We start from the raw sequence: 22,932 nt of genomic DNA, 5'->3' as shown, positions 1-22,932 counted from the left end.
ATAGTTAATGACCTTTTAAATATCTTCAGGTAACTAATCTGCGAAACAGCAGAACTGCTGATATTTTACAATCTGTGGTCAATAAAATGATCAATAATTAAAATAATTATTATGAGATACTGGTGTTGATGCTTTAATTTTTATTTTGATACAGAAATTTCCATTTTTCATGCTGTTTTTTATTGACAACCTTGGAAAAGACTGCTGGAGACTGCACAAAAAGAGGATGGTGCATTTTTAAGGACAGCTTTTCATTGTACAACATATACCATATTAAAACAAGTGCTTTTTCCCCATACTGATTATTTATATATCTGCAAACAGTTTAAATTCAGCAAGCATTGATGAGTGTCAGTGGATGCAATTTTTCCATATAAAGGAATTCAGTTTTGCATCTTTGTTTTATCCACACTTCCACGTCAGATGCCATTTTGTCAGACTGCCCTCTGCTGCCTCCTGTCACAATATGTAATGGAATATTGGTGAGAAGGTTCAGCCTCTACTGCCATATCACCAGCAACCAAGAATATTGTATGCATGTTTGTCAGGGCCTGTTTAACAAATGCAAGGCTGAAGGTGACAGTTTCCTGGATCACATCATTACTGGTGACAAGACATGTTGTTACCACCATGAGCAGATGTCAAACATCAGAACATGGATTGATGACATGAATTTTCCCATCTAATAAAAAGTTGAAGATGCAGTTCTCAGTGAGTAGTGATGTGCACTGTCTTCTCAGTTAGGAAAAGGGTGATCCTTCTGGATTTTGTGGAACCCAGACAAACCATTAACACTACATCAATTGCTATATCACAGCACTGTCTAGGCTAAAAGCTCGATCTTTCAGAGTCAGCCCAGAGAAGAATACAACCTTTCTTTTTCAACATGATAACACCAGGTCCTGCAAAAATTTAAAGACTGTGGAATACATTGCTAGCGTTGGCTGAACAATCACCACATCCATCACATAGTCATGATTTGGTGTCTTTACACTTCCACCTGCTCAGGTTGATGATAGATGGACTGTGCGGGCAACATTTTCCTAGCAGCAGCAGCATCATAGCAGCTGTGAAGCAGTGGGTCACCTTCATCGGTGCAGATTCTTACAAGTACAGCATGCGGAACTGTTGTTCCCTGCTCACAAAAGTGCATGACAAATGGAGATGTCTATATTGAAAAAAAGTGTTTTCTAGCTGATAATTTGTTCTACCCACTAGTGTTATTGCACTTATTGCATCTTCTGCGGTTTCCAATGAAAAAGAAAAACCTGGAGGCATCACTTTTGGAACAGCCCATGTACATCCCATCTGTTTATTGATAATACTTGCAAAACTCTATTTCTTGTCAGCTGTGTATATGTAAGTTCTCAGGTAGTGTCTCAGAGCAAATTCTACTCTGAGATAACTCTGTGAGGAGATCTTCATACTGCCAATAAATCTTCCAGTGTGAGGATAACTACGTAAAATCAACTAAATTTTCAACAGCTATTATTCCGCTGTATATGCAGATCACCATTTTGGACAGTGCTTAAGGATTGAAGGGAGAGCAATGTCCAGCTACCTCCTCTATCTTCATGTCTTGGATGTACCTTAACCTAAAGAAGTTCTACATTACCTAAGCTTTCGAACAGTTGACTTGTTACATGATTCTAAAATCAGAATGCTTATTTATTTATTTATTAGTAGTTCAAACTAATGGCTTCATTCTGAAAACAGAGACGTTGTTCTTTTGTACCTTTCACTTGACTAAAACATGTTTTTCCTGAACTGCTGCTGTTTCTGATCACAGAATCAAGTCAGTCATTTGTTGAAAATTTTTATGTCCTGCAGCATGGTAATTTCACCATACATAGTCCAGTGTTTTAAAAATATCTTTAATACTGTATGAGCTTTCAAAATCTTGTGAACTTGCCTAAGGACCTCTAGATAAGAAATAGCATCCCAGACAATTGAATATGGAACAAGTTCTTCAGACTCAGTTTTCCTGGAAGTGGATAAAAAACAGTGTGTAAACAAAGACTGTGTAGTCCTCTGATAAGTAACAGCTCCTCTGCAATACTAAGTCTTGCTGAGCCAAATAAATTCTAGAAGATGTTTATGCCACTTTTAGTCATGCAGTTTTATATAACTGATTGCAAAAAGAATCATGCATTTTCAACTGCTAAAGATTCTGTTAATTAGTAAATGAAATCCATATTTTTCATTTTATACAAAAGTTTTGCACCTGACAGACCACTACCATATATATTTCTCCTCCTCAGTACAAGCAGTCGGAAGAGTTAAAGGTAAGCAATATGTAAGGGTTTTATTTTGAAATACAACATTGCTGGAAGTTGTGCTTTCCTATGAGCCCCCTTTTATAATTTTGTTTATGATGTAAAAACAAGCTCATAGTCTGATTCTGCACTTTCACTGCAGGTCTATTGATTCAGTCCTGCCTTCCTGTGTGGAAGTCTGCACAGTAAAAGGGACAAATCATCTTGACATCTGAAAACAGCTGCCGTAAGAAAGCCAATTTCCATTTCATTTAGATAGCAGAGGGCAAGTCTGTATAGGTAACCAAAATATTTTTGCACAGATTGTTAGCCATTAATAGAATGTCAGGCATTAGGTACATTTGCAGATATTAGAGGTATTATCAGAACACACCATTCCCTCCTTTCTGTGCCAGCAGACTTATCACTCTGTGCTGAAGAATGATTAAACAAGAAAATAAACAAAGTCCAATAAGATCATAAATCCCATGGAGCTGCAGATGTAGATGCAATATAAACCAACTAAATTGTGAATCTTCCTCACTGAAGGTCTATTTCTTTGAAAATGGCCTAATCTAAAATGTCCCTAGCATGTCAATACTAGTACTTCTGAAAAATGATTGATTATCAATACTTAAATAAGTAACTAGCTTTAATTTTGAACACTGTTCATAGAATATTTACCTTTATAACTTTTTAACTATTTTTAAATTATAGAGTTCACAATGGGCATGACAAAACAAGAGCTTAGAAAATGACATGCAACTAATTTCATTAGTTTTCTATTTGTAAATTGTTTGGCAATATAATTGAATATTGTAGTTTATTATTTTTATATTAATTGCTTCAGTGTATAATTTCTGTGCTGCAGGTAGCTCATGGCTTGCAAGTGTTCACAGCTTGCAACACGGTAGAAACAATCTCTCTGATTTTGTAGTAACACTGCCCCCTCTGTTCTGGAATGGATCACACAATTTCATCATTTTAGTTATATAATAACTAAACAAATGTAATTTTCAGGAGTCCTATCAGTCTGTAGAAGACATGAAAGTGAAAAAATAAACTTTAAAATGATATCAATAGAAAAAAATATACACCTAGTATTTTAGACAGTGAAGGAGGAGGAAGACTAATAACTCAAAGAAGGATAAGAGAGTAGGAGTGAAGTCAATAGACTTCCTTGTCATTAAAAAAACATAGAAATGGGCTGACAAAAGCCTCATGAGGTTCAACAGAGCTCAACAAGAGTAAATTCCAGAATAATCCTTGGTACCAATAGAGGCTGGGAGCCAATCAATTGGTAGGGATGTCTAATTGCTGTCTTCAGCCATTTAAGCAGTAATTTCACAGAAGATGGAACCATCTCTTTTCAGAAGGGCGTAGTGAAAGGCTGAGAAGCAGTAGGCATAAATTGCAGTGAGGGAATTTCTAGTAAGACATAAGGAAAGAAAATCACTCTGCAGACAATCTAGCACTGACACAGATGGTTTTCCAAAGAGGTTCTGGTCTTCCATCTAGAGATATTCAGAACTTGTCCGGACATAGCCCTGAACAAACTAATCAAATTCCAGTCAGCCCTTGCTTGAGCAGGAGGTTAGACCAGCTGTCTTTCAGAGGTCCCTTTCAGCATAAACTCTGCAGATCTGATTCATGACTTATGGTAAGCTAGTGTTAACACTGCACTGAAGTACTCCCACCTAATTTTACACAATTTTACATTTTACACAAATGAGTATGAGAAATTGTGGAGTGTTATACTCTTTTTTCATCAGCTTATAGCCGTACAGACTGTAAGATGTTACAGTTGATGAATGAGAGCTCACTTAATTACTACCAGCTCAGCTTGCCTCTTAATTACTGCTACCAGGATATTTTTGCCAGCCAGACTTGTTTATTATTATTATTATTATTATTATTTCCTTTGTAGCAGTCATAACTGCAACTGGAGACTACCCACGATAAGTTTTGCCTTTGGCTAGAGAGGAACAAATGTTAGTACATGTACAACTTGACCATCATCACACGCAAGGTGCTAGTGAAACACTGAATTCTAAGTGATCACAACTTCATTTACTTCTCCTTTGATTCATCTTCTTTGGGCATCAATTACAAATTTAAATTGTAATAACATTTGCATGCAGTAGTGTTTAGCTTTTACTAAGGTATAGAGTGTCAATAATACAAAGTCAAAGCACACAAAATGCGACAGAGGAATCCATAGTCAGTTTGTACTCAGCTCCTCAGATTTTGGTGAGGAGCAAGACAGGTTCTAGTATTGTTTCATACAGCATGGGATATTTTAGTGGGTTGACCTTTTACAGCCACCGGACTCCAATCAGTCCCTATCCCAACCCCTCTCCTCAACAGGACACTGTGTGAAAATAAGACCAAAGATCATAGAATCATAGAATCACAAGGTTGGAAAGGACCTACATGATCATCTAGTCCAACTGTAGATCTTGTAGGCTGAGATACAGTCAAGAAGATCACTCACCATTTTGGATTTTACGTGGGATTGACAGCATGCATAAAACAGGAAAATAGGGAAGATTTATTTATTTCCAATTAAAAATAGACTAGGATGGCGAGAAACAAAGACAAAACTAAACCACCTTTTTCCCAACCCATTTCATCCCAGGCTCATCTTCTTCATTCCTAACTTCTGTTTCCCTCAAATGGCACAGGAGAATGGGGAATGAGGCCTGCTTTCAAACCCTTACAGCTACTCTCTGCCTCTCCTTCCTCCTCACACTTTTTCCCTGCTCCATTGTGGATCCACCACAAGTTGCAGTTCCTGCCAGAAACCTGCTTCTGTGTGGGATCCTGTGTGGCTGCTGTTCAGTCCTGGATTCTGCTCCAGCATGGGCTCTCTTTCATCTGTGACTTCCTTCGGGTGACATCCATGTTCTCCAGCGTGAATTCCTCCATGGCTGTAGTGTGGAAATGTGCTCCACTGCAGGCTCTCCATGGGCTGCTCTCCCCTGGGCGGCTGCCATTGGAGCCTGCTGGAATTGCCTGTGATGGATCATATTGACCAATTTTTTTTCTTTTATTTATTTTTTTTTATCTGGGACAGAAACTTTAACGTTACCTTTCTGAAGAGATTTCTTCATTTTTTGCTTACCTTGTTCAAGAATATGAATACTCAGAAATGTTGTAAAAAAACCTATTAAGTTTTATAGTGTAATTAATTGATAGGCGTCTCCTGTAAATAAACAACTGTTCATTCCAACCCCTGCAATTCTATTGTTCTGTGACTCAGCTGAATTATTACTCTTATTTTCAGGTAATTTCTATCTTATGTCAGTCCTTAGTTAGTACAAGCTTTCAGGACAGAAATGAAGCTGAGAAAATCATCTCATGAGAAATACGTTCCTTTTAGTAACTATGAAATTTTGTTTGTTTCTCTGCTTGCACTTTTTGTGTGTGTCTCTGTGGGGCTGACTGTACTTTCATGGTTAGCAATCAAGGAGTTAGAACACAGTAAGTACCAACCTTCAACTTTTTCAGGATATCTTCAGTAGAATTTTAGACTTAGAAGAGAGTACAATTGTCACTGTAATTATATTTAATGTTTCTTAGTATATTTCTAATGCTTTTGGCTTGGTTTTTTGTATGTTTATTTTACACTTTCCTCCCTGGATATTGATCTAGACAAAATAAACCAAGATAAAAGCATTAAAACAAGCCTTGAAGCAAGATGAAATGAGAGAATTTTCAGGTCATATAATTTAAGAGATGTCCTTGGAATTTAATCCAAACTTTGGTTATTCAGTCATATTCATCAAATAGCGAACATAATATTTCAAACTATGAATTTTTGCTTTTTCTCTATGTTGACTCTTACAGGCATTCATAATCCACTGGAGTCTCTGGAGAATTTTAAAGTGTCCTAGAATTCTTTGCATCTTTATTTATTTATTTATTTATTTATTTATTTAATTAATTTATTTATTTATTTAAAACTTGTTCATCTATATAATTAGGAGAGAGATCCTGTAGTAGGCTGTCATCTCCTAGCATAATGTAAAGTTAATACAAAGTACTTCTTAGAATCTACTCTATGCACATAATGCGATAAAATCACACAACTGATGTTTGAAGTAAACTAATTTTTTTAAAATTTACATAGGATGATGTTTAGATGGAATTGAAATTTTAGTTTAAAGATTTTTTTTAGATTTATATTAACTGTGCACTTCATCAGGAATGCTGTGTCTGGTTCTGGGCCCCCCAGTACAAGGGAGATGTTGAACTTCCCAGGTGTCCTTCCTTTAGAAGACACACTAGCATTAGTTTCATCATGTATGAATAATATTTTTAAGACATTTTAAAAATTACATAGGACATAATTTATTTAGAAATGAAAAAAAAAAATTTAAAAAAAAAGACAACTACTATTTAGAAACATCTGTTTAAGTAGATATGCAGCTGTAAGGATAAATGGCCTTCAAAAATCCTAAGGTAACGTAATTACTGGTTGATATTAGGAAATTAGTGTCACTAGGTTGTGTCCCTCCATCACAAGTTGTTAGCTATCTTCTCTTTTATTTAAATTCATTCTTGGATGTTAATGCTTTTAATCACATTCTAAAAATACCCTTGGTAATATATCTGTTAAACAAATGATATTTTCTATCATTCACTTTAATTCAGCTCTTATTGGAGATTTTCTGGTATGTCTCTTTATTCATTATATTAGACATATCTTCACATGCTACAGAGATTCACAGAATCAGGGAATGATTTAGCTTCAAAGGGATCTCTGGTGATGGTCCAGTCCTAGAGCTGTCTACCCAGAATCATGTGCGGATGGCTTTTCAATATCTTCAAGGATGGAGATTCCACAGCCTCTCCAGGCAATCTGTTCTAGTGCTCAGGCAACCCCACAGTAATTCTATTGTTTCCTTTAACTGTTCACAGTGCTGCTGGAAAGTTCAGCATTTAGTGTGAAATTGAAAGTAATGAGAACCAAGGACAAATTGCATTCACAGTGTTTATAGTTGTTATACTTCTGTCAAAAAATGATCTGACACTTATTTATTGGCAAAATATCTCTTTATACAAAGCAAAATAGGTAAAAATGGTTTTGATAATATATTTCTTTATATTATTGTAATTATATTGTATTATTTATAAATATTTAATTATATTTTTAAATAATCTAGCTCAAAATGCTGGAAATAGTCATGGCTACATAGGAACATTTAAAATAATTTCTGGGACATCATTCATTCCTGCTTTGCAAGATAAATCATCAGACGACTTCAAAGTCCTTGCCTTTGATGTTGAACACTTGGTAAGAAGCTATTTGTATCTGGTTAAACCAAGAGTATGTGGTAGCTACGTTAATTTCCTAACATATCCTATTGATGATGCTTTTTTACTTTCCCCAGACTGTCATTTTTAGTATGTTATGCTTGATCAGAAATCATCATAGAATCGTAGAATCACTGGAATTGGAAAAGACCTCTAAGATTATCCAGTCCAACCATCCACCTACCACCAATATTCCCCCACTAAACCATTTCCCTTAGTACCACGTCTAAGTATTTCTTGATCACCTCCAGGGACAGTGAATGCACCACCTCCCTGAACAGTCTGTTCTAGCTCCTGACCACTCCTTCTGAGAATTTTTTCTAATAGCCAATGTGAACCGCCCCTGACAAAAACTGAGGCCATTCCCTCTTGTTCTATCTCTAGTTACTTGGGAAAAGAGCAACCTGTTTGACTGCCACCTCACCACAGTCTCTAGAGAGAACTATAGTGAGTGATAAGGTCCTTTTCTCCAGACTAGATAATGCCATCTCCTTCAGCTGCTCCTTTCAAGACTTGTGCTCCAGATCCCTCCAATTTTGTTGCCCTTCTCTCAATACATTCCAAGGCCTCAATGTCTTCTTATAATGAGGGGCCCCAAACTCACACAGTACTCAAAAACGGTGGCCTTACCAGAGCTGAATACAGAGGGACAATCACCTCTCTGCTCTGGCTGATAAAACTATTTCAGATACAAGCCAGAGTGCCATTGTCCTTCTTGACAACCTGGGCACACTGCTGTCTCATGTTTAGACAAGTGTGAATCAACATCCCCAGGTTCATTATATTCTTTCTTTGTGAAAATCAGTAAAGCATCAAGGAAGTTTTGCTGATATGAGGTATGAGGAGGGAAAATATATTAAAACCATGAATGCAGTGTGCAAATAGGTATATTTTTCTTTATTTTATCAGTTAAAAATTTCTCTTTCCTATACAGATACAAGAAATCCTTCAAGCAAGTGATCTGGGAAATAAATTTGAGAGATGTGAAATTTTCCAGTTCAAGTAAGTAAAGTTAAATTTGCAAGTTTGTTGTTCTTCCCATCTAGATGAAAGTTCGGGACAGAGATTTTCTGTTGGCATAAGCTGAGATTAATGGAAATATAGTAATAGGTCCCTATGGACTCAGGTCCAGTTAAATCATATCAGTTAAGGTATTTGCTAGTGGAGCTGTCACTTGGCACCACTTAAAGCTGTATCCTGTGTGTCCTAAGGAATACATAGCATAGGTAGAGTAAGACTGGGTTAATTTCACTTCTCAATATTCTGTTATATTTTTTTGTCCTACAGAAGGCTACCAGGCAAAGCAGTTCAATAAATGCAGTGAAATCTGTGGTACTAATTCAGCCTTCAGTGTTCTTCACATGGCCTTGAGTCTACACAGCAAATTTAATAATATACCCCATGTTCATACAGTTCCAGAATACACTTCCATCCTATCAACAGCATTAAATGTTATAAGCTCAAGGATAAAAATATGCTTTTTTTTTTTTTTTTCTCTCTCTACAGGAATCCTGAAGAAGATAATGCAAACTTCAAGACATCTCAAACAGGGTAATTACACAGAAAAATTTTTGCTTAGATGTGAGAAGGAGACCAGTATTTTACTAATAGGATGAGGATGTTTAACAACTATGATTACATGTATGTTGAAAATGAGAAGTGGATTTGAATCAATAGATTGATTGTAAGAGTGAGGTCATAAAACAAATTACTTGCAAAGATGGATTATGATAACCTTATGAAGGATTTTATAATGCTATCATATAATACTAAGGGAAAAGAAGTAGGCAGCACATACAGTCTTTTGTCTCTGTGAAGATGGATCCAAGTAGCAAACTTTCATTTCTGCAAGTAGAATTAGACTCAAATCAATCAAAATTTTTCACTAAAGATAGAAGCATGTCTGAGCTAGTTGCTCAAAACTCCTATTATAAACAAAGGGGTGGGGGTAGTTAATTTTAGGGTTTTTTCATCCATTATATTTGGATACCTTTTCAGGAGAAGATCAGTTATGCCCAAGAACAACTTGTTTCCTTCCATCAACTGAAATGGAAATCTAGACATCTGTCTTCATTTCTGCTTTGAAATAACACTGGTTTATTTCAAAACTGATTTTCAAGTTGACTCTGTTAAAAAGGTGTTTATCCCTTTGGGCAACCTTGTTATTATTTGACCTTTAGAACACTCTTAAGTCATAATGAAAGCAATAAAAGCTTTTGTTTACTCAGCATGGCCTAGAGGTTATCAGAAACAAGAAATTAAAGAGGAGAGTTTTCCCTTACACTGCAAACTGTGCTCAATCCTTCAGCACAGCTGCAGGCCATATCAAAAACACTGCTGAATATGTTTCAGTTTGACAATATAAACACTTGGGAATAAAAAAAATACACACACTTAAATCTAAGTAATTGAAAAAGTATATAACTTTAGTATGCATCAAACTTTGACTTCAATCAGATACTTCCATCTAGCTACAAATATTGAATATAATGATAGTGTCTAGATAAAGTAAGAGACTGCAAAGAAAATAAAACTTTGGATAAAATTAATGCCCCATAGAAGTTAAATAAAATACAACCACTGATTTCAGAGTATCTGTGGTTACAGCCTTTATTGTTTACTTATAGAAATATAGGTAATCACCCAGCAGATCCTTGTAAAACAGAATCCATAGGGAATGTTTGCTACAAAGTCGTGACCAGTTTTTGTTATATTTTTATACTGTGAACATTTCAAGGTTCAACATCAATATTTTAGAGATTAAACTAGAAGTCTGTTCAGCAATGAATGAACCTACTTCTTTAGTTTACTCCAATTCATTTTCATTGCAATAGTATCAGTGCATTTGGTTTTTTTCTCCTACAATTGATGTAAGAGTTGCAAGGGAAATAAGAACAGTTTCTCCAATGTTCTAAGCTACCTAATAATGTAGAGCTTTTCTTTGCATGTTATATTAATGATCCATCACTTTATGATACTTTGAGTGGAAATGTCAAAATATCAATAAGTCAAATCACAGATTCACTCCATTATCCTGCTTAACTAATCACTTTCTGTTTTATATTACTAGCGTTGTTGTGATCTTCGGCCTTTATCTTACCCAGAGAGTAACAACTGAGAAAATAAAAAATGAGTTACTTTCAGGTATCAACGCAAATGCAACTGATCTTTCTCAGACCTTGAAAATTGATGTGAACAGCATACAAATCACAGGTAATGCTAATGTAAGTCCTTGAAAACTGCAGTTAATATGAGCAACAATTTTGGATCCTAACCATCAGAAGAACTGTTATGCTTATGGGTGTTCTTCTCCATTACTCAACCTACATCAGCAGATGAAAGAACTGTGTTAAATAGAAAATACAAATCTGTTTAGCATATGTCCACTATGGGGAGGATAAAGGGCAAATTAGGGATTTCCCCGTCATAACCACCCAAATGCATCTGTTATGCAGCATAACACTTATAATTTTGTCGTCCCTCAGATTAATGAAATTAAGCCTTGACTGTATTTCAAAAGTAAATGCAACTAACAGTTTGTTTTGCTCAAGAATAACAAAAGTGGTTCAGCTTCACAGTGAGTGAGGACTTGTTTATTGAAAAGATGTTCAAAAGAACAGAAAACTAATACAGTGTGTGAATTCTGGAGAAGGATGCCCAGGTATCAGATTTCTCTGATACCTAGGTAAAGTGAAAATGAGAAACAAATGATGCATCTTTAAAGACTACATGTTTCAAATTCTGGAAATACTCAGATACAGTAATTTTATTCTAGTGCATTAAAACTTTGCAAAACCTATGAAGTCCAGTAAAGTCAATGAGAATCTTTCGTTTGACTTCAGTAAGCCTCAAAATAGGTCTACACTAAGTGTAATGATAACAATCAATTTGAATCCTTTGAAGTGGAAGTTAATTGGCTGACATTTGAAGACCTGATAGAGCTACTATTAAGTAGCTACTGATTGCCTTAAGAGGAGTAGAACATTTGTTATGCAACATTTCTTGCTCTGTTCTAAAAGGTGCATTTCTTGGTAAGTACTTCAAATATTCAAAGGCTAAATTCAGAGTCTTGACATCTTTATTTCTTTTTACTATCTGCAGCACATTTACCAAGTTGTTCTAAATAGCTACACATCATTATGGGAAGCAATTGCTCATTATACTTCAAAAATGCCTCCAAAGGAAATTATGAAGAGCTTTTTAAAAGGTTACATATCTGTCGATGAATTTTGAAGCAATAAAACCTTTCTTGATAAGCATCATTAAAATGTCTCTCTTCACGTGAGGTATCATCTGCCCATTCTATCAGGAGTGCTGCAATAAAGTAACAACTGTAACTAATGATCCTAAGCATATATAGCAATTTTGCTTCCAATGTCTCAGTATATTCTTCAGTACAAACTTTGTTTCTTTTTCATATCATAGAGGGAACAAGCTGTAAAACCTGTGATTTGCTCCAAATAAATTTCTGTAGTGACTAAAAGTAACTTTCTGCCTTGCAAATAATTCCAGATTAATTTTAACTAATTTATCTGATCTAAATACTGCTTTATGATGCAGATGCTCTGAAAAGCTCCACAGTATAAAAGAGTCAAGACAGAGATTTCCAAGATAAAGACATTTTATATGTGGGATAATGAATAGAGATTGATGATTTAAGGGAATTAAGAGACTTTTTATCCTTTGGAAGGCCAGAATCTGAGAAAATAATGTGAAAATATAGAAAGGAGACAAGCAGGATACTGTTAGTGATACACAGAAAAAACAGCCTCAGCTCTTGAGGATTTTTTATTGTGTTTTCTCTCTATTTTGTATAAAAATAGATACTTTACTATAAAAGGAGTTCATAATGAACTTGCTTTCTTTCAGTGGCTGCTGAAAATCCTACTACTACAATAATGCCTTTAACTTCATCAGGTCAGTATCCTTCATAAAACAGAAACTATTTTCTTTTTGCATCTGTACAGCAGAAGAATCATAGGACTTTCTCTTCAGCTGGTATAGTTTAAGAAAGCTGCCTTGATTGTACTTGGGGGTTGGCAAGATTCATTCAGTGATAGCTGCCCTTCATTTTTTCTGAGCATTTGAGAAACCAGGGATCTGAAGTCTGTACAAAAGCTGTAAGTTTAATCTGAGGATCAGAACAAAAGATAAATCTGTCAACCATCTGAGTCACAAGCTGATGTTTTCATAGATTCAGACAGACTCACATACTATGGTTACTGGTATACTGAGCAATGTTAGTAGACTTTGATTCAGCTATCACTGGAAGACTTGTAATTATAGCGAACAAGGCAGACACATCTCTTTGTGTCACAAGCTGGCACAGTAAAAACCAACCAAACGTAAGCCAGAGAGATTAGTAGTATTATATGTCCTTTTTAGCACAAGATAGAGATGCACTTATTACTTACAAGTTGCCACATACAAATTATCCAGGGCATGGTACTGAGTCAGACACATTGTGCAATTAATATGAAGATATACTTGCTACATATAGATCTATAAAGATAGGAGCCAACTATTTATCAGAAGCCTGATACAGTTAAGCCTATTAACGCATATAGTCCAAAGTATACAGTTGCTACTCTTTATTCCCAATGATACCATTAAAAACTGATAATACACTGATTTTCTCCTTCTATCACTTCCTCTGGCATGCTATCTTAATGTCACTTTGAGTCCTAAGGTCAGTGTTCCCAGTCCATAGCAAGAATAAAATGAGAATGAGGGGGAAGAAGGCGCTGCTGTTATCCTACACTGGAATTGGAATAATATTTCTAGCATAGATTCCTTACTTTTCTTGGGTCTCCCTAAAATCACAGAATCATAGAATATCTTGAATTGGGAGAGACAAGGATCATTGATTCGCAGAATCACAGAATCACCAAAGTTGGAAAAGATCTACAAGACCATTCATTCCAACCACCCACCCATCACCAATAGTTCTCACTAAACTATGTCCCTCAACACAATGTCCAAAAATTCCTTGAACACCTCCAGTGCTGGTGACTCCAACACCTCCCTGGGCTATTCCTAAATACAGTTATATTTATGTGCTTGCTAATACCATCAGCTTTCTTGTTCTTTCTTAGTCCCAAGCCCACATTTTACTGTATGAAGTATGTTATATCTGTTGGAATTTGGGTTTCCTCTCTCTGTTGATCCTAAAACCTACCTTATCCACCTCACATGTCCCATTAGTGAAATTGCTCAGTAACTGAGCATGTATGCTTTGTATTTATACTACCAGTGCCTCTGTCACTGGTGCCTTTGCTTTTGTAGCTTGTATGTGCACATTTGGCAGTAACACATGTAACAGTGCTATTTTAATAACCTTCAAGATTTGTTTTTTTAGAAGAGTCTAGTCATGCATGCATCTATTAAACAGTTATTTCCTCCCAAAATAATGATCCATTAAATGAGACATCAGGACATAAATTAGGTAGATATGTACACATATAATATAATACTTCACAAAATACTGTGAGGCTATGAGTGATGTTCTCTGATGGATGCAGCTGTGAGAAAACAGTCCATCCAGCTGCACCTTCCCTGCACCTCCTCTAGTCTCTCCTCTGTCTTTGAACTCTGCCCTCAGGTTTGCTGCAATAAAATGGTCCTGAATGGTCCCTAATCCATTTACTACAAAATGACTTAGCTTAGTTTAATAGTGTTTGCCAAATCAGCATGATTTGATAGAAAATTATTAGCAAATCCTCTTGTATGTGTGTGCACCAGTAGGTTTGAGTAGGAACATCTAATAAAAGTTAACTGTCTCTGTTGTCAGTGATCAGCAACTACTAACAGCAAAAGTGATAGATGATAAACTATAAAGACTTTACTACATTTCCCACTTTATTCCTGCTAGCCTATCATCTCATGAACTGAAAGGGTCCACTGACTGTAATGACACATATTTTAGTGTTGATATAAGTAAAAAATGTACAGAAGCATGCTAATACAAATTTGAAGAGGAAAAAAGGAGAATGTAGGAACTGAGAATGTCCAGAAACATCCTCAATAAGAGAAAGATTGTTATTAAAATATCTCTTGTAGAAAGGTATGTGGAACAATGATAAGAAAGTATGAGGCAGAATGTTTTCCAACTTACTACCACTACTGCATGTCTACTCAAATACCTACACAGTTGATTAACTGTAAAAATGTAAAAGCACATACATGTAAATATGCCAGTATGTAAATATGCAAATTCTACACAGATTTGTTTTTCCTTATACTGTAACCACTAATTTGTTGAGCAAAGTTATTTATATGGAGAAGTACCTATATATGTAGTAGAAATTTTGACTCCTCTTTTTTCAATAGATTGTGTGAGTCTAATCACACTAGTTTCTCTGGCATCAACTCCAGGTCAGAACAGGGAGGGGAAAGAGAAAACAAGAAAACATTATTGTTATGTTAATAAATTTTTAAGAAACATTTTGAAGTTATTGCAAATGCACAAGACTAAGTATAAAAGACTGTAGTTTACAATAATTTTGGTTTCCTTATTATTTCTCTGAAATTTGTTTTGATATATGACAATCGGATTCTTATCACTTAAACAAAATCATTACCTGAGCTGGGGTTTTGAGATACAGTGAATAATGCAGATCTCATAACAGCAGATTAGTAGCTTCATGTTAATGCCCAAACAACTGTAAGGGTACTTTACATTCAGACAGCAAGAAGTAAAGTTCTAACCCAGGGTTGTGTTGATACAGGTTCAAAACAACTAACAACAAGCAAGGCTGCAACAACTTCAGGTAGGTAACTTCACATGGAAAGAAGCAGGGCGGTTTTATGAAATAGTCTGAGATCTTAGGATTACTCTGTTTCTGTACATCTTGTTTTCACATTAATTCTTGCATTCCATTCCTGCAAATACAAAATATGCAGGTTTACCTTTGATTTGACTAGAAAGACCTCTTCAAAGAGACTATACATGTTTTACATGTTATACAAATGATGTTTTATGTATACTGATATCCATACTGACTGTTCAATTTTGTTGCATGTTATTTCTTAGGGTTTTTAGAAAAAAACGGTAACAAATGCTGACATTACTTCTGATCAATGGAAAGCCAAACCTGTTTGAGTTGTTGAAAACTTCCCCTAGTCTCATAAAATGGTGAAATATATATTACACTTTTACCATTTTTAAAAAGGTCTCATTTATTTACTGCCATTTCTAAGTTGACTTCAGCAATCATATTGCAATTAAGGGTAAATTACTGTTTCCAGAAGAAGTCAAAATGTTTTACTAGAAAATGTTAATTTATTTATATCCAGTAGATGGCAATGCTGTTTAGTTTTATGAGTTGAAGAATTAAGCTATAGTAGATTATGTCCTACGTAAACAGTGTTTTCTTCTGTACTGGGCAAAGCATATTCCTAGATTACTGATAGGGTTTTGTTTCTCTGTCTAGAGTGAAGACTTATCTTTATCCATCCACAGCAATTAATTTATTGACACTATCACCTCCATCACTTGACTGATGTACTTTTAGTTTGATTCATCTACCAACTTTCAAAATGGCAGCTCTCTTGCGTTTTGCTGCTAACACCAAAAGTTTTTATTTGTAAACCAGTTTGAAATGTTACCATGCATCCAAACAAATTTCAGTCTTTGTCAGTTTTACATACACTTATATCAAAAGTGCATTTGCTTAATCAAATTACAAAGAAATAATTAATTTGAAAATGTATTTAATATATTGCAAAAAAATCCCACAAAACTATTTAAGTAGAGGAAGGAGATGATAGGAATTCATGGAGATTTTCTTCTAGTCCTGCTTAAAACATAATTTTAAAAAATATGCCGCTTCTCATACCATTTTCTACTCTGTGCTAAGCGTTTCTTTTTAGCATGTGATATTTCATTCCTGGCCTCTAAAAATGCAGTTTTGTGAAACACAATAGAGTGGTTGGTTTGATTTATTCTGGGGTAGACAAAATTAAGTCAGTTTTCTATTGTAGTAAAACTGCATTGCTGCTTTATTGTTATTGCTGTTTTCCTTTCTATTTCAGTTGAGGGCTCACCACCTGCTGAAGTTTGTGATGATGGAGTAACCAGCATTGAAAAGGATTTATTTTGTGATGGAATCTTGGACTGCCCAGATGGTTCAGATGAATCTGAAAAAAGATGTGGTAAGAATGTAAATGTATTTATAGCAGTATTTCTGAGCATACTTAAACCTGTCAGTATCTTTTAAGTACTTAATAAGCAATAAGCTGCATAATGAAGACCAAATTAATTCTCCTAAAAATAATAACAATGTTTAAGTGTTATAACATTTATCTTGTAAATGCAAACAATTCTGTTTAAAATTTTAATTTATGAATAATATGCTAAATATATGAAAAGGAAATAGCACAAGGCATCTACATTAATATAAAATGATATAGATATATATAGAATATGATGTTTAATATTTATTAATAGCTATATAATATTAATAATTATAAATATATTTAATAGAAAATATAAACAAAATCAAAATCTTATGTGAAGTTTTGTGCTAGTAATATCAAATATGTTCTTTCCAAAAGCAAGCGTTAAGTCGCATTATCCAGTACCAGAAGTTACTTACTGTCATATTCAGAGTCAGAAGAGAAGTTTATCTTTTAATTCCATTATTAAAAATATCATCATAAAAATACTACTAACAGATTTTCACTATATACTAGATATACTTTGGTTCGGTGATATTGTATCTTACAATACTTTATAAAGACAATGTATTCTTGCTAATCATCTCCTCTCTGTCACTAGATAATTGTTTTTTGCATTGTGCATAGAAAAATTAGGCAAGAACTAAGCTGATATGCCAGATCCCATTGTAAAGTTTCTGGAGTAACATTAGTTGTAAAACATCTGTTTGACTTTTCCTGGTAAAATCTCCTATGCTTCAACTAAAAATGTACTCTCTAAACTAAGGATATCCTGAATTTAGTTTTTAATTAGATTTATTATTATTATTATTATTATTATTATTATTATTATTATTATTATTATTATTATTATTTTAATGTATTTTTAGTAAAATTATAAAGTAAATTAAAAGACAGTTGAAATTTGCTCTTTGTGAAATGATTAAACACAGCTAAGGATTCAGAGAGGTTGTAACTGTTCATACTGAACAGAGAGGAATTTTTTTCATTTTAGTGGTAACAAACGTCAATTTTCAACCTTTTTGAAAGTTTGGGTACTGTTCTATCAGAAAAGTTGTATTCTGTGAATCTGTATCACACATGAAGGGCCACCAACTCTCTCCTGCCTCCCCATCCTCAGGCTAAGGTGGTGTGGCAGGGGTGTCTTGTAGCAGCATTTTGCAGGCAGAACAGTTGAGTGTGACTCTCATCATGGCACCTTTTGTTGGCCACCTATTTCTATTTTGTTACACTGGGTGCTAAGAAATGGGACTGGCACAAAAATATTTAAGTTGCTGGCACCACAGTGAGAAATGCAAGATGATGATTTGTAGCACGTCCAGAGATGGGCAACAAAGCTGGTGAAGGGTTTGGAGTACAATTCTTTTGGGGAGCAGCTGAGGGATCTGGGATTGTTTAGTGTGGAGGAGACTCAGAGGAGACGTTATCAGTCGCTAAAACTCCCTTAAGGAATGTTGTTTTGAGGTGGGGTTTGGCCTCTTCTCCCAGATGATAGCAATAAGACAACAGGGAATGGCCTCAAGTTGTGCCAGGGGAGGTTCAGGTTGATCATTAGGAAAAACTTCTTCTCCAAAAAAGTGGTGGTGTCTTAGAATAGGGTGCTCAGTGAGGTGTTGGAAATGCCACCCCTGGAGGTGCTCAAGAACCATGTAGACATAGTACTGAAGGATGTGGTTTAGTGGGCAATAGTGGTGATAGGCAGACAGCTGGGATACACAGTCTTAGATTCTATGATTCTACAATGTGAACATGTGAACATTTTTACAGATAGTAAACTCTAGGTGACCCTGTGTGAGGTGTGCGTTGGACAAGGTTCATCCATCCAATCTCAACTATTCTATGATTCTGTGAAACTCTTACAACCAAAAAATTACATCCTTCACCCTTACCTAATTTTCCTGATTTTTGTTTGTTTGGTTGGTTGGTTGGTTGTTGTTGTTGTTTTTGTTGTTCTTGTTTTTTGTTTTGGTTTGGTTTGGTTTTTGGTGTAGAATAGACGAGTAGCAGCAAACACTGTCAAATTTTACCAAGGAGTCTGTTACTGTGTAGGAAAATACAGCTTCTTGATGGGAAGGTACATTTGTTAATGACTGTTGCTCTTCACAGTCTCAGCTCTAGCATTTTCTTGCAAAGAAAACTTTTTAATGTCCTGGGAGATGCTGGAGCAATTAGCTCCCTGAGGTGTTACTTAGAAAATACAGTTTGGTACTAGAGGATTCTGGAAAACTTATTTCAGTTCCGCTGTGAAAACATATTTCTGAGCTCTCCTGGGTAAAGTGGTGGAGTCAGTCTAGCCTGAATTCTCAGAAATATGTGAAATGCTGAACTCTGATTTAAAAACAAAGAAGCAAACAAAAGATCAATATTTTTAAGAATTTTTGTACACTCATTGCAAGCCTGTTTTTGAAGGGGGCTGACATGCTGACTCTTGTCAGAAGCAGAATCTCCTTCAGACCAAAATGTTAATTGCAGACCAGCTTGTTACCTACACCTTTCTGACTGCAGCCAGCTGAGAAGGGAGACTTAGTAAAAACTGTGGAGAAACTGTCCTTCAGAATACTTTGAATATCCACTGAAAAACATCAAAATCTCTATTTACCTTAACAGCTGCGTCCAGCTGCTTGATCAGATATGAGGAGGTCACTCTTCATTGGGGGAATCTGAAGGTCCTAAAGTAGCTACTTCAGGGGCTGGGACAGCACAACACCAGAGTTATTCAGTCATTCATTTCTACTGTTTCACTGTTGTTCTTAAATGGAGGTTTGGTTTTGATATTTTGGTGAGGTTTTTGTTTTTTATTTTTTTTTATTGTGAATTATTTTATTTATTTTTATAGCTAAATTAAAAGTGAAGGTCCTTATAATCATTAATAACCAGTAATATTAGTTTCATAAAAATTAATCCTTCTGGCTACTGTGAATGATTAGATTCAAATTTATAAGTTTTGATCATATTTTATGAAAGTCATTACAACCCTACCTGTTATAGATGTGAATTTAATTGATACTTACTGATATTCATTCACTTGAAGTCAAAGTTATGCACACATGATTCAATAGTGCCTTGAAGGTTGCAGTTTAGTTTGAGGTATGAATAGTGCTTGAGCAGAGTTTTTCAACCGGGGTACAGCCTCTTACACACAGAGCTTTTGGATATGATTTGCATCTGTCCCTGACTCTCTGCCACATAGAAATTGTGAGTACCCTGTTCCTTTTGATTGAACATATTATTTCTTGATCATAGCCACATTTCACCAGTCACCAACAAATATGCACAACCGATCTAAACATCTCAGAATATGAATGCAATTTCAAATAGGCAGAAATCATGAAAGAAATAAGTTGTACTTATGGCTCACTTCACTGATTAGGATGGGCTGGTACTATTTGTTTTTACTGATGCCTGTCATTTCCAAGCAATTCATTCAGTTGCCATTAGATTGGTAGTTTCAGTTCACAGCCTTACAGAAATACCGTTCTGGCTGAAGGGCAAATGGTTGCTCCATAATGCTTATTTTACATTTTCAGTCTAAAACTTATCCACCTAAAAACGTGAGTTTTCTAAATTTATATATTTAGATTTTTTAACAGACTTAGCAAAACTAGTGGATCAAATGGCAATAAGCCATATGCATATTTGGGATACCTGCCAACATTTCTAACTCTTCGATATTTCATTTATGTTACATCCCTAAAGTAGATTAGTACAGTCATATAAAAGCTAAAATTATCTAGATTTTCAGAAGTACTTCAGTGTCTTACAGTCAGATTTATAGCTGATACATGATTCTTATAAAATACTCTTTAAAGAGTATAAAGAGTACTAATAAGTACTCTTTCACACAGTGGAGTCACAACCATTTAAAAATACATTTGTGTTTCTATGCTGATGATTTTTGTCATGTTTATAATAAATTCGTAGTTTTAAAATGTAGGATTTGAGGAGGATATTTAATATTCTTTTTTGTGCATTAAACAGAATTCAGGAATGTTCAGCATTCTCAAAAAATGAACAACTTCATTCTTTGCATTTATTGATGAAAATTATCTTGAAAGATTTCTTTCTGGCTCTGCAATGGAGTGCAGTAACAAAAGGCCATTGGAAAAGTACAGTTAGCAATTTCAGTGAAAGGGTCTCTAGAGAAATGCAGAAGTCTGAACAGCATCTATTAATAATAGCCTGCACTGATGAAAAGCATCCATATAGCATAAGTATAAGGAAAAGGAGACTGGAGTCTGAGCCCAGGAGCTGTTTCAGACTCTCATCTCAATTATTATATGTCTAGGCTAACATTTTGTGATTACCTACCTCACAACATGACTAGAGTATTGAGAGTGATCAATCATATGAAAGCCAGGAAGTAATATACTAGCCTGTCATATTAAATCTGTGGACTTGATTTGACCAGTTCAGGGAGCTTCTCCCTGGAATGCAAGGATAACAGGATTAAGCCCTCCTAATACACCCTGTATACCACATGAATAAACAAAAATGGACAGAAATATGTCAGGAAACAGTGAAAGTAATGCCTCTAAAAGATGTCTTCTGTCTCATTAGGAGAATAGCTAAGGCTTCTCTGAGGTCTCCAGGAAACAGGAAAAGTGTAATTATTTGCTACTCTGCCAGTTTCTTCCCACAACTGCAACCTCCCTGCAATGTGGAAGCACTAGGAGCATCATCAGGTTCTTCCTGAGGGCTTGCAGCTACTTTCCTAGTCATTCCAGAGATACCAAGCATTTAATATTCCTTGACAGTGGAGAGCAACTTAAGAGCTTTTGACTTTATCTCTCTGTCCTGTTTCAGGTTATTCAGTATCTCTTAGGAGGCACAAAGAAAAAGGAAAAGAAAACAAAGAACAGAAAGTAATTGTTGAGAAGAGCAATACATAGTCATTATTTTTGTAAAAGCAGCATGTTATAGGTTTTTAATATTATTGCAGGTGCTAAAAAACTATAGGTCAGCATATGTCTTGCTGGCCAGTTATTAACAGTACTACTGTTTTTCACACTTCACACTTCAGTGCCACACACTTTTCTTCTTATTATTACACTAATTTTACTCCCCTTACACTAATAATGACATCAAGTAGGGAATTCTATTTTGCGTTGTTTGTTACTACTTCATTTATTATCTTTCACTGCCTTTCCCTTTCTTTGTTCATGGTATCTGTTATTTCTTCCAGTCCTTTCCTGTGTTCCTCATACCTGTTGGTTTCTACTTAGTGACTGCATGTGGAATTAAGTATGTTTACACCTGAAATTCATCCCAGGAGTATAGCCATGAAGTTTTGTTCATCCATAACTGAAAACTAAGCTAGTAGTTATGTTTTTTAAATGTCTCCGTTAAATATCTTTGTTAATAATTATTTCCTTCTCTCTAGTATTTATATTTTATAAATACTGACTTTGGAGTTATATCCATACTATTTTCTCTGTCCTTTAAGTTAAAAAAAAATAAAAATAAATTAAAAAATTGTACGTTTTAGCACATTAGTGAAGACAGGGAATATACATATTCAAATGGACAGAAAAAGTAATTCTATGCCTGCTCCTAAACTTTAGTCAAACCTGATTAGAAGATTATACAGAATAGAAAATTTCTTTCATAGACCTACTTTCTCCATGTACTAAAGACCATACTGCTCTGGTTTTCTCCCAAAGACCATGAGGATTGCAAAATGGAACATGCTAACGAGTTTCAATCCCAGCTTATTCTTGAGTCCTGTCATTGTTAGTGAAATTCATTCTACATGGCACTTACTAGCATAGTATCACTGAACCTGACAGAAACAAAGCCTGATTTTTATGTTGTGTTTGCTGCAGTGATAGTCAGAAAAAATTTTACACTTATCGAATGAACAGGCAAGGAGTACTGGTTTATCATTTTATGCTATCATTTCCCAGAGGAAAACTACAGTCAATAAAATTTCCATTTAATTTTCAATATGATTGATTATTCATAATTTGAATAGCTGTAGGTGTGATTTCATTTCTGATGTTAATGAAAAGCTATATCTAATTTCTGGTTATCAGCCTCAAATTGATGAACTTGTCCTTTACCTCTTCAGCTAATCATGTATTGTACTGATTATAGCATTATTTGAAAGCTTTCTCTGATGCTTTCTTAAAAACTGAAGGAAAACCATCCTCAGATGGAATCTTTGCATCATGTTCAATGAGGT

The 22,932-nt window shown here is 35.1% G+C and overlaps 1 protein-coding gene across 3 annotated transcripts in view; it reads left to right on the top strand.

Moving 5' to 3' along the window:
• TMPRSS15 (transmembrane serine protease 15) overlaps positions 1 to 22,932 on the top strand; it is a 102,291-nt gene that overhangs the window by 42,765 nt on the left and 36,594 nt on the right. For 2 of the 3 annotated variants that reach the window (XM_085547588.1, XM_085547596.1), the window contains 7 exons: positions 7,424 to 7,554; positions 8,509 to 8,576; positions 9,081 to 9,125; positions 10,645 to 10,787; positions 12,444 to 12,491; positions 15,302 to 15,343; positions 16,608 to 16,727. In XM_085547588.1, the coding sequence (XP_085403714.1) occupies positions 7,424 to 7,554; positions 8,509 to 8,576; positions 9,081 to 9,125; positions 10,645 to 10,787; positions 12,444 to 12,491; positions 15,302 to 15,343; positions 16,608 to 16,727 (597 nt within the window). Of the gene's footprint in view, positions 1 to 5,527; positions 5,739 to 7,423; positions 7,555 to 8,508; positions 8,577 to 9,080; positions 9,126 to 10,644; positions 10,788 to 12,443; positions 12,492 to 15,301; positions 15,344 to 16,607; positions 16,728 to 22,932 lie in introns of those variants that run through there. The other variant, XM_085547602.1, reaches the window with a different exon arrangement.

This window comes from Coturnix japonica, chromosome 1 (assembly GCF_054131305.1).
Source record: "Coturnix japonica strain WE chromosome 1, WE-NBRP24, whole genome shotgun sequence".
In the NCBI taxonomy this organism is placed as follows: Eukaryota; Metazoa; Chordata; class Aves; order Galliformes; family Phasianidae; genus Coturnix; species Coturnix japonica.
Note: the sequence above shows the minus strand (reverse complement) of the source record. Positions and strands in the feature narration are given on the sequence as shown.